At 42.1% G+C, this 13208-nt stretch overlaps 1 protein-coding gene across 1 annotated transcript; it reads left to right on the top strand.

Moving 5' to 3' along the window:
- The first annotated feature begins 522 nt into the window (after nt 1-522).
- DUSP6 (dual specificity phosphatase 6) lies at nt 523-4405 on the top strand. The gene is made up of 3 exons (XM_073651638.1): nt 523-1113; nt 2080-2511; nt 3119-4405. Exons 1-3 carry the CDS (start codon nt 714-716, stop codon nt 3424-3426), a joined length of 1140 nt encoding a protein of 379 aa, XP_073507739.1. The 5' UTR covers nt 523-713; the 3' UTR covers nt 3427-4405.
- Nucleotides 4406-13208: the final 8803 nt, after the last annotated feature.

The following is a 13208-nucleotide window of genomic DNA, read 5'->3' as shown; positions in this document are numbered from 1 at the left end:
GTGGTTAGCAGTGGGGTCCTGGGTACTGAGGACATTTGTATGGCGTTATGTCGGTTTCCTTCCACACCTATAAATAGACTGATAGGGAATTTAGATTGTGAGCCCCAATGGGGACAGTGATGATGCGTGTAAAGTGCTGTGGAATTAATACTATAGAAATGAATAGGTTTATGCAACACATCATTGCTGTGGATTTCCCCTCCAAGCACAGAAGCGGTTAAACTCTAGGAGTGTTCCCACAGAAGTGTGGCAGGACAATGGCCGCCGCCGGAGATTCCTGCACACACTCCTTGACAAAGGCCTGGGGCCGGAGCTGGTGCCGGCAGTCTGCTGTCCCCGGCCTCCGCCTCCCCCTCCGGCCGCTGCTGCCTGTTTGCACTCGGCTGATCCACAGCGGAAATTCCTTTCCGTTTTTGTGAATGACAAACTCATTAACAATTCATCAACACAACCTGTTCCAGCCGGCCCGTCTCCAGGGCAACGAGCTCTCGGGCGGCTCTGATTGGTCGGCGCGCACAATGTATCCATTGAGACGTTCGCTGTTTGTATCCATTCAGTAGCTGCTGCCTGTGGCTGGGCCGTGCGGAGCTGATTGATCACACAGGACGAGGCGCGGGAGAGAGAAGCGGCCACCATTCACGAGCTGCCATTGATGCCGCAGCTGTAGGCAGAGCCTCCCGTTCCCTGCCGCGCTTCTCTGCACCCGCTCCTCAATGATAGACAAGCTCAGACCCGTGCACCCCGCGGCAGACATGGCGGTCAGCAAGTCGGTGGCCTGGCTGAACGAGCAGCTGGAGCTGGCCAACGAGCGCCTCCTGCTCATGGACTGCAGACCGCAGGAGCTCTACGAGTCGTCCCACATCGAGGCGGCCATCAACGTGGCCATCCCGGGCATCATGCTGCGCCGCCTGAAGAAGGGCAACCTGCCCATCCGGTCGCTGTTTGCCCACGGGGAGGACCGGGACACGTTCGCCCGGAGATGCGGCTCCGACACCGTCATCCTGTACGACGAGAGCAGCAGCGAGTGGAACGAGAACACGGGTGGGGAGACGGTGCTGGGGCTGCTGATGAAGAGGCTGAAGGACGAGGGCTGCAAGGCGTACTACCTGGAGGGTGAGTGTCTGCCAGTGGGGACCGTTCACACCTGCACTGTCTCTGCGGTTCTCATATCCAGACCCCATTACCCCTATATTTGGGGTCTGCCAGTGTCGTGACCAGAGGGAGGCTGGTGCATAGGGTGCCATTCATACCTGCACTATGTCTTCTGGGTGCAGAGCTGTGGTTGTCTCATGCACGCTCCTTATGTTTGGGGTCTGTCAGTGTAATAACCAGAGGGAGCCTGGTGCACAGGGCTGGAGACAGAACTGCGGTCTTCCTATCCAGGCTTCATCATGACTCCATTACCCTTATGTTATATGGCAACCCAAAAGGGTACCCTAATGTCACGCATGGCGAGGGCTCACCGTCGTGACATACGTTTGCAATAATCCTCAGTGCTGAGTATATCCATGTCCTATGTTTCCGATCTGACTGATGCAACTTTTATAAATTATAATTTATAAGAATATTTTATCTGTGCGCTAAAGTAACCAGTCCTTATTGAGAAGTGCTGCATTTATACCCTAAATGTAGGAATTGTGTTTGTGGCTTGTCTGCCATTTAAATGCCCTCTTATTATCTCTACATCAGTGTATGCCTTCCTTATTTTTATATATGGGATGTTTGTAAGGTATAGAGATAATTTCCCTGGCAATTATCTTCAGCTTTGTGTTCAATGTACCTGCATGGGATAGATTTCTTTTCTAATTGCACCCCTAGCGATTGATACGTTTCTTGAGAAGGTTCAAAGTCTTGTGCAACCTTATCTAAAATGCACTGTGGAATCCACAAATGAAGGACAGAAGCTGTTACCAGTAGAGGAGTGCTGAAATTGGCCTTGTCAAGGGTAGTAAGGGTTAACCAGGCATGTCTAAAAGCTGGGGAGGGGGCATCATGCATGTGTTCTCTCTAGGTGGCTCTGATGACCATCTCGGGTCCTTGATTTACTATGATCCTGACGTTCTGTTCATCTTATTACAGGTGGATTTAACAAGTTCCAGGCAGAGTTCCCCGTACATTGTGAAACCAATCTGGATAGTTCTTGTAGCAGCAGTCCCCCTCCAGTCCTAGGCTTGGGAGGTCTCCGCATCAGCTCCGATTCTTCATCAGATATTGAATCTGATATTGATCGGGACCCCAACAGTGCTACAGACTCTGACGGAAGCCCCCTTTCTAATACACAGCCTTCATTCCCAGTTGAAATACTGCCCTACCTGTACCTCGGATGTGCCAAGGATTCTACCAACCTGGATGTTTTAGAAGAATTTGGCATTAAGTACATCCTTAACGTCACCCCAAATTTGCCTAATCTCTTTGAAAATGCCGGCGAGTTCAGGTACAAGCAGATTCCCATATCTGACCACTGGAGCCAAAACCTTTCTCAGTTTTTCCCTGAAGCGATCTCCTTTATTGGTGAGTATTGGTTTCTCTGATTGTTCAAGTATAGACATGTGGCTTCCCCTTTAACTGTTCAGCAGAGCCATGGAGCTGTGAACTTTCTCTCTCCCTAGCATAGTGTGATGGTAATATGAGCATGGCAGGAAGAAGGTTTTGGCTGGAAGCCACCTAGAACCTAATCTCTAAGCATTGTAGTCCGTTTCCTCTTACAAAGGAACCCATTTTAGAGCAATGTTGACATCCTGTTCCTCTTAATGGGCTGTCCCCTGTGACTTCCCTTTTTCTTTCGACATGTCTGAATAAACACGTAGTCTGCAGTGTAAGGAATTTTTAATTGAGTTGACATTTCTATGATGGAGCTGCGCATATATATATATAATATATATATATATATATATTAGTTAGTGCCTTCTGGACTTTCATATTTAATGATTTTGGTGCCTATAAGGCTTGAAGACCCCATGATGTCTATATTCAAAGTCAGATCTTGTCTCTTAGTAAATGATTCGGCCTTCGTTCTAGAAGAGGAGTATAATGCATTTTAGGGAAATTATTCTAAAATATATATATTTTGTCCATTCTTTTGCATAATCTAACTGTTCTGTGTTTTCTTTCCCACCAGATGAAGCACGAGGGAAAAGCTGTGGTGTTCTAGTCCACTGTCTGGCTGGAATCAGTCGATCAGTCACAGTAACTGTGGCCTACCTTATGCAAAAGCTGAATCTTTCTATGAATGATGCCTATGATATAGTCAAGATGAAGAAATCCAACATCTCCCCCAACTTTAACTTCATGGGTCAGCTACTGGATTTTGAAAGGACATTAGGACTAAGTAGTCCTTGTGACAATAGAGTCCCACCTCAGCAATTATATTTCACAAGTTCAGCCAATCAAAATGTCTTTAAAGTAGATTCTCTGCAGTCCACGTGAGACGTCGTTTGTGGGGTGTTCTGGTGATAATCATTCCCTTTGAAAGAAATGTTTCTCTTTTAAATCTGTCAAGAGTCTTTGACAGTTGTCATTGCTTGCAGGAGGTCATACCTGTGAATCAAGATTCTTTAACGTAGGAGAGATAGTTGGTTTAATGTTTCCAAAGCATGAAGAGGTCCTTGGAAAGCTTACCTGAGAGCACTGCCTTAGAAATGCCGTGGCTTAAGATCCAAAAAAGTAGCGTTGGACTTGTATTAATCCATTACAGATATGGATGAACATTATATATGTGTATCTGTCTTCTGGGAAGACTGGTTCTCCTGAAACATTGAAGGAGCCAAAGACATGCATTAAAACTTCTGCTGACTTTGAAGTACTTGGCTTTGTTTTATTTCAGATTTACAAAGTTCTGTACATATCACTTTTATATGTAGCACTGTCGATATTTTTACCTATAAACTGAGGTGGACTGAACACTTCCTAAGTGTAGCTGATGCCATGTTAGAAGAGGAATCCACGACTTCTGGCATTTCTACTTTTCTTGCATCATGGTAGCTGTCCATTTGTCGGCAAGGAAGGTTGTGTAACTCTTATACACAAGTGGGGTTGTTCCAGTTCGTGTAATATTCATATTAACATTTCTTTGTTCTGCTCTTACGCCTGAGCTTTGTGAACCACATGGTGGTTTTCATGTTTAATCTTTTAATTGCTCTGAACTTTCTTAATGTGAATTACCTCTGTCCTTAGGGAGCCTCACCTCGAATGCTATATTGTATGTATGAGTTTTTTTTTTTTTTTTCTGGACTGTGTAAACTGGAAGTATGTATGTACCAGTGACTTGCAAAGCTTAGATTGCACATTTATTGCCAATAAGGGAGCTTATTGCACTCCCGAATGTCCACGGAGTAAAGTTTTAAAATGAAAATTTTATTATAGATCTTTAAATTATTAATAAATCACTATTTTGTTTATTGAGCTATTTGGGATTTTGCTTGGTTATTACTTTTGTCTATTTTTTTTTTTCTTTGATATTAACCAGAAATTGTTGCGTTAGATTATTTCGAAGGAAATGAGGTTCAAAGTGTAAGTCAAATAAGGCCACAAACCAATGGCTGTAATCTTTCCTGATTTTAAATATAAGTTCAGCAACAGGGAAGATGAGTGTTAGTAAGTCTTTTAACTCCTGTTGTGAGATCTTGTCAATTGATTTAATATCGGATTCATCCATATTCCATTTAAACACTTTCCTTCATCGGGGGGATTTCAATGCTGATATTAAGCTTTTATAAACAAAATACATTAGAGAAATAATTTAGGACCGTTTGGGTATTTATAATCTGCATGGCTCACCAAGACAAAATACCTAGTGTCTATCTTTGGGATACATTCACACATAGGTTCTTCATATCCAGATTGACACTGGCCTATAAACGATTGTTTTGCAAAAAAACTTTGGAAACGCATGGGGGGTATTAAAAAAAAAAAAAAAAAAAAAAAAAAAAAAAAAAGGGCAAATGATGAATCATTCTAAATCCTCTGGTGACCCTAAACTCTGCCCACAGTGGCAAATAAAGTCAAATTTACACTTTCTAGAAGGGAGGGGGGGGATTGCAAAATTTCTTTTTTTTTTTTTTTTTTTTTTGTATAGCAAAGTAGCCAGATAAAACAGGAAAAAATAGTGAATCGATGACAAACCTACATCCATTTTGAAAACTGATCCAGGAGCCCCAGAGCATTTCCTATTCTCATCTGCTTTGGGAAGAATATAACTAGGACGATGCTCGCAACACAATGCTCAAACTGGCCAGCGGTTTCCCCTGAGGGTGACAGATTATTATAGCGCCATTTATTCCATGGCACTTAACATGTGAAAAGGGGGTATACAGTACACAATAATAAAAAAAAAAAAAAGTCAGTGACTGGTACAGGGGGAGGAAGGACCCTGCCCACGAGGGCTCATGGTCTACAAGGGATGTGTGAGGGGCAGGAGAGTCGATGGCCAATCCGAGCATTGCGATCCTCGTCTGAGTCTTCCCTAATACTTGGCCATTAAAATCTGTGGGGACCAACCTATTTAAACACTGAGGGGTATTGAAGACCTACTCTTCAGTGCTGTGTGTGGTTTTTTTTTTTTTGTTTAGGTGAGATGTGAGGAAAAACTTCTTACAGGGCTACAAAAATGGACCTGAATGTTGCTTTAGATAAGCTCTACTCATATATATTTTTTTTCCTCATTGTGCATCATCAGACTAACATAATGCCTGTGACTCTTCGGACGGATCACAATGAATCTGTAGTTGTAGTCTATGCTCAAATTTAAAAATACATTTCTGTTTGCGAACACTGGAGTTCAGCCATCAAGCTTCATTCCTAGCACCTTCCAGAAAGCAATGAGTAGCCTCTAAGAGCATGTTCACATGCTGTGTTTTTTTTTTTTTTTTTTTATATACCAGTAGGAAAAAAATGACGAATTTTACAGTACTAACAAAGTGAATAAGATTTGTGAAATCTCATGTACATTCTGCTTATTTTTTCCTTGCGAATAGCATTTTTTTTTTTTTTTTTCAAATCTGCAGCAAATCAATTCTTTCAGTATTTTCACCCATTTAGATGAATATGAAAAAAAACACTTGTCATGTACGTATTTTACTTACCATTTATCCTACAGAAAAATCTGCAAATGCTCAAAATGTGCTCATACTCAGGGTTAACATGTTCCCCTCATACATTCCCATTGTATGGAGATCACAAGCCCACTACTGGAGTAGGATAATGCGGCCTCTAGACTTGGCCCATCTTTGCATCTGTTTTTGACCAATGGGAGTTGACAAATCTTTGTACGCCCACTGCAGATAAAATGCCTAAAAAGTGTCTTTGGCCACAACCAATTCTCAGTTACAAAGTGATATGAAGCATTTTTTTTATTTTTTTGCATTGGCAGATAGTCGTGTTTTAAAAATATATAATTACTTTTATGAATTAACATAAAAAAATTCTATTGTTCACAAAAAATTTCTTCCCCACAGATTTATGGTGTCAGGGATAAATGGACTTTTACTAGAACATGCAATAATTTAATTTACTTCCAGTAGGAATATTGCATATTTGCATTTGCTCCTATTTTTTTTTTTGTCTAATTTTTGGTGTTTTTCGCCTGTTTTTCATTTGCACCTAAATCTTTAAATTTGTGCCTTATTTTTGGTCTATTTGTATACACCTGATATTTCTTATCTTTGCCATTGTATACGGGGTTTGAGACTTTCCAGATGTGAGCTTTAATTCAAATGTACTCTTGTCCTCCTCCCAACCGTCGGATTGATTTTATGTACGCCATCTCTGCACCATTTTGCAAAAAATGCTGCTTTTTGCGCTAAGGAGTTGCAAAACAGGTTAAAGACAAAAATATTTTTGACTTTCCTTAAAATTTGCGTGGCATTTTGAAGAATTTGGTGCAAAATGGTAACAAATACTACAATACTTTTAAGTCTACTTTCTATACCACAACTGGTAGTAACTAGTGATGAGCGAGTATGTTCTATTAACCCTTTCGCCGAGTATGCTCGGGCCGAGCTCCGAGTATTTACAGCTGCTCGGTGATATGGTTGAATCGCTCCCGTGTGCATGATTTGCAACTGTTTGATAGTATTATTACATGTGAGGAATGTGTAAGAAATAGACATTCCTTCCATGTAATAAAACTGTCAAACAGTTGCAAATCATGGGGAGCGATTCAACCATATCACCGAGCAGCTGTAAATACTCAGAGCTCGGCCCGAGCATACTCGGCGAAAGGGTTAATAGAACATACTCGCTCAACTCTAGTAGTAACCCTTCCAGGCAATTTTGTACATTAGGCCATGTTCACACGTTCAGTATTTATATTCCAAAACCAGGAGTGGAACAATCAGAGGAAAAGTATAATAGAAACATGTCACCACTTCTGTATTTACCACCCACTCCTGATTTTGGCTTACAGATACTGATGTAAAATACTGACCAAATACTGAACGTGTGAACGTAGTCAAGGGTGTAAATATTGACATCATTGGAAGGTGCTGTAAACACAGGGCCCTAGACATTGGTGATTTCAGTAATCCTACTGAATAGCATATAAATGTATCCGTGTATGTATATGTACAGTGTCGGACTGGGTTGGCAAAGGCCCACCAGTAACATTGACTCTTGGGGCGCCCCGTTCAGCTACATGCAAAAATAACCTGACCCTACTATGCAAATTTACTTTTGCTTCTATGTAATATTAATTTGGCTAGCTTGTTTAATGAATGATTAGATTATACTTTTGTCAGAAAATTGTGAATCAAGTGTAATAGCACTATTCATTAGCACTCCTTCATAGGGGCCTACCAGAGGATTCTCCGGTACGACCGTGGGCCAGTCCGAGTGTGTGTGTGTGTGTGTGTGTATGTATGTGTGATTATATATATATATATATATATATATATATATATATATATATATATATATATATATATATTATACTGCTCAAAAAAAATAAAGGGAACACTTAAACTGCACAATGTAACTCCAAGTCAATAACACTTCTGTGAAATCTACCTGTCCAGTTATGAAGCAACACTGATTGTGAATCAATTTCTCCTGCTGTTGTGCAAATGGAACAGACAACTGGTAGAAATGATCGGCAATTAGCAAGATACCCCGTATAAAGGAGAGGTTCTGCAGGTGGTGACCACAAACCATTTCTCTGTTCTCATCCTTTTTGGCTGTTGTTCTGGTCACTTTTTCATTTTGCCATTGCTCTCACCCTTAGAGGTACAGTAGTATGAGGCGGTGTCTACAGTACAACCCACAGAAGTTGCTCAGGTAGTGCAGTTCATCCAGGATGGCACATCAGTGTGAGCTGTGGCAAGAAGGGTAGCTGTGTCTCACAGCACAGTGTCCAGAGCATGGAACAGATACCAGGAGACGTGGAAGGGGCCGTAGGAGGGCAACAACCCAGCAGCAGGACCGCTACCTCCGTCTTTGTGCAAGGAGGAACAGGAGGAGCACTGCCAGAGCCCTGCAAAACGACCTCCAGCAGGCCACAAATGTGCATGTGTCTGCACAGTTAGAAACCGACTCCATGAGGGTGGTATGAGGGCCCGACGTCCACAGATGGGGGTTGTGCTCACAGCCCAGCACCATGCAGGACGCTTGGCATTTGTCACAGAACACCAGGATTGGCAAAGTCGCCACAGGCGCCCTGTGCTCTTCACAGATGAAAGCAGGTTCACACTGAGCCCATGTGACAGACGTGACAGAGTCTGGAGACGCCGTGGAGAACAATCTGCTGCCTGCAACATCCTTCAGCATGATTGGTTTGGCAGTGGGTCAGTAATGGTGTGGGGTGGCATTTCTTTGGAGGGCCGCACAGCCTACCATGTGCTCGCCAGAGGTAGCCTGACTGCCATTAGGTACCGAGATGAGATCCTCAGACCCCTTGTGAGACCATATGCTGGTGCGGTTGGCCCTGGGTTCCTCCTAATGCAGGACAATGCCAGACCTCATGTGGCTGGAGTGTGTCAGCAGTTCCTGCAAGATGAAGGCATTGAAGCTATGGACTGGCCCGCCCGTTCCCTAGACCTGAATCCGATTGAGCACATCTGGGACATCATGTCTCGCTCCATCCACCAACGTCACGTTGCACCACAGACTGTCCAGGAGTTGGCGGATGCTTTAGTCCAGGTCTGGGAGGAGATCCCACAGGAGACCATCCGCAACCTCATCAGGAGCATGCCCAGGCATTGTAGGGAGGTCATACAGGCACGTGGAGGCCACACACAATACTGAGCCTCATTTTGACTTGTTTTAAGGACATTACATCAAAGTTGGATCAGCCTGTAGTGTGTTTTTCCACTTTAATTTTGGGGGTGACTCCAAATCCAGGCCTCCGTTGGTTAATAAATTTGATTTCCATTGATGATTTTTGTGTGATTCTGTTGTCGGCACATTCAACTTTGTACAGAACAAAGTATTCAATGAGAATATTTCATTCATTCAGATCTAGGATGTGTTATTTGAGTGTTCCCTTTATTTTTTTGAGCAGTGTATACACACACCTTCCATGGCCTCTATCTTGTGGTGAATTGTGCCATTTCAGCTATTTTTGTTGGCTACAAACAGTTAAGTATCAGGAGCCTCAGGAAAGTAGAGGAACCTGCTGTGAGGAACTGTGAAAGTGACTGCAGAGAAATGTAACAGTCCTAATCTTGTTTTATACTTCTTCCTCTCTTGGCATCTATATCCTGTTATGTTCAAAGTACAGATTTGCTAGCAGCTCTGGCAATTTCCTGTCCAGCTGTATTTCAAGTTTTTCTATTTTTTTATAAATATGGCCTGCAGATAATTTTAGCCGGGGTTCTCTCTTTGTGGATTATTCATTTTGTTCCCTCGAAGAACTTGCGTGCATATTTCGGCAGTTCCGCACAAATCAACAGATGGCTCTTCTGCCACCATTTCCTTTTGATTCGCTGTGGGTTTTATTTTCTTCCTAGGTCTACTTCTGAAATCAGCAGTGTTGGGGAGATGCCATAAGCCATTACCACAATCCGAGAGGAATTTCTTTCATTGGGAGACGTCGCAGCGTGAACCTGTTGAGTCTCTTAACATCCTGCTTTCAGCCTCCCAAACTAATTACCTGCTGCTGTTTATTCTGGATACACCTTCACCCAATATTTTAACTGTTTGGTCACAGGATTATATGTGCATGGAAATAAGACTTAAAGGGGTTCTCCGGTCTGCTAAAAGTCTGCAGTCACTCTATGTGATTGCAGACTTCTGAATCCTTACTCCACACACTGTCAGGATTCTCCACTGTTGCCAAAGAGACAGCTGGCAGCCACGTGACCACAATAGTTTGCATACTTCCAGCCACATTCCGACTAGACGTGTCCTCACTCAATTGACTTGTACTGAACGAAGCTGAGTACATCTAGTCGGCAGGTGACCGCATGTGTACAAATCACATTCTTGTGGTCACGTGACCGCCTGCTCTCGACAGCAACATCAGAGAATCCTGACAGCATGCGGTATGCATGCGGTCAGGGTTCAGAAATCTGCAGTCAAATAGAGTGACTGCAGACTATTAGTAGAAGACCAGACTCCTTTAATTCACATATAATGTCCTGAAAAATGTGACAAGAAGCAATGAATGATTTTGATCCTTCAGCCACACGTAACATCTGTACATATTGCTGTCAAATAACATAGGCCATGTTTTTTTCTTCTGTTTAGTCATATATTTTTGACTTATTTTCCTCCTGTTTCCTCCTTTGTGTTGCTTGGAGAATTTAATGATTTAATCAATGTGGTCATGGCATGCTACCCAACTTGCTATGTAAAAACTGAATTAAAGGGGTTGAATACTAGATGTTATTAGTTTAAAAATTGACCTATGGTGGTCCTCAGAATTTTTTTTTTTTTAATAAAAAACACACCTACAAGATCTCGCCACTTTTTTTGCTTCCTTTTCTGCCAGGGGCCACCAAGTGACCACTGCTGCCAATCTGAGCCCATGAATTTTAAGTCATGAATAAGTCAATCACTTGGCTTCCTTCCAGCGCCGCCCCTATGACTGAAAGAGCAAGCCTTCCAGGGGAATTAAGTTAATTTCCCCCTGGCAGTGGGGCTCTCAGTTTGGTGGCTGCATAGTGTCAGAAAGCTATTAACCTGCAAATTAACCCCATTTCTGCAGATTAATAGCGTTATTTTACATGACCAGTTCCCTTTAATCTCTACAATAAAGATTTTATGGGTATTTTTTTTAACCGTCGCTGGCTAATGACATGTCTGCTCTTCTGATATATCTGTTTTAATTCTAATATGTATTCCCCATGCAATATTTATGCTGAGGCCTATTTACTTATAGCTGTGTACTGTGTGGTTTCCTTTGTATCCCTACAGGATATACAGTTATATGAAAAAGTTTGGGCACCCCTATTAATCTTAAGCTTAATGTTTTATAAAAATTGGTGTTTTTGCAACAGCTATTTCAGTTTGATATATGTAATAACTGTTGGACACAGTAATGTTTCTGCCTTGAAATGAGGTTTATTATACTAACAGAAAATGTGCAATTTGCATTCAAACAAAATTTGACAGGTGCATAAGTATGGGCACCCTTATCATTTTCTTGTTTTAAATACTCCTACATACTTTTTACTGACTTACTAAAGCACTTTTTTTGGTTTTGTAACCTCATTGAGCTTTGAACTTCATAGCCAGGTGTATGCAATCATGAGAAAAGCTACTTAAAGTGGCCACTTGCAAGTTGTTCTCCTGTTTGAATCTCCTCTGAAGAGTGGTATCATGGGCTCCTCAAAAGAACTGTCAAATGATCTGAAAACAAAGATTATTCAACATAGTTGTTCAGGGGAAGGATACAAAAAGCTGTCACAGCGATTTAACCTGTCAGTTTCCACTGTGAGGAACATAATAAGGAAATGGAAGGACACAGGGACAGTTCTTGTTAAGGCCAGAAGTGGCAGGCCAAGAAAAACATCAGAAAGGCAGAGAAGAAGAATGGTGAGATCAGTCAAGGACAATCCTCAGACCACCTCCAGAGAGCAGCAGCATCAACTTGCTGCAGATGGTGTCACTATACAACGCACTTTGCACAAGGAGAAGCTGTATGGGAGAGTGATGCGAAAGAAGCCGTTTCTACAAGCACGCCACAAACAGAGTCGGCTGATGTATGCAAAAGCACATTTGGAGAAGCCAATTTCTTTCTGGAAGAAGGTCCTGTGGACTGATGATACCAAGATTTAGTTGTTTGGTCATACAAAAAGGCGTTATGCATGGCGGCAAAAAAACACAGCATTCCAAGAAAAACACTTGCTACCCACAGTAAAATTTGGTGGAGGTTCCATCATGCTTTGGGGCTGTGTGGCCAATGCCGGCACTGGGAATCTTGTTAAAGTTGAGGGACGCATGGATTCCACTCAGTATCAGCAGATTCTTGACAATAATGTTCAAGAATCAGTGACAAAGTTGAAGTTACGCAGGGGATGGATCTTTCAGCAAGACAATGATCCAAAACACCGCTCCAAATCTACTCAGGCATTCATGCAGAGGAACAATTACAATGTTCTGGAATGGCCATCCCAGTCCCCAGACCTGAATATCATTGAACATCTGTGGGATCATTTGAAGAGGGCTGTCCATGCTCGGCGACCATCAAACTTAACTGAACTGGAATTGTTTTGTAAAGAGGAATGGTCAAAAATACCTTCATCCAGGATCCAGGAGCTCATTAAAAGCTACAGGAAGCGACTAGAGGCTGTTATTTTTGCAAAAGGAGGATCCACTAAATATTAATGTCACTTTTCTGGTGAGGTGCCCATACTTATGCACCTGTCAAATTTAGTTTGAATGCAGATTGCACATTTTCTGTTAGTACAATAAACCTCATTTCAAGGCAGAAACATTACTGTGTCCAACAGTTATTACATATATCAAACTGAAATAGCTGTTGCAAAAACACCAATTTTTATAAAACATTATGCTTAAGATTAATAGGGGTGCCCAAACTTTTTCATATAACTGTATATGAATAAAATAACAAGTGGGTGTTACCATTCCCCGCTTCAAAGAGCTGGTTCCTAAAGTGATTGACACGGGCAGATTCTGTTTAAATATTTCCAGGAGGAATAAGAGAGGAATGATGTAAACTTCAAAGAAAAGATCCTCCATTATTATTGTTCATTAGGGATAGCAAGTACTTGCTAAAACAGACATGATGCAAGACGTAATAGGTCATCCTAAAA

The sequence above is a fragment of the Phyllobates terribilis genome, unplaced genomic scaffold, assembly GCF_046119375.1.
Source record: "Phyllobates terribilis strain yellow unplaced genomic scaffold, ASM4611937v1 Scaffold_11__3_contigs__length_659146591, whole genome shotgun sequence".
NCBI lineage: Eukaryota > Metazoa > Chordata > Amphibia > Anura > Dendrobatidae > Phyllobates > Phyllobates terribilis.
The sequence above is the reverse complement of the archived record's forward strand: the minus strand, read 5'-3'. Positions and strand labels throughout refer to the sequence as shown.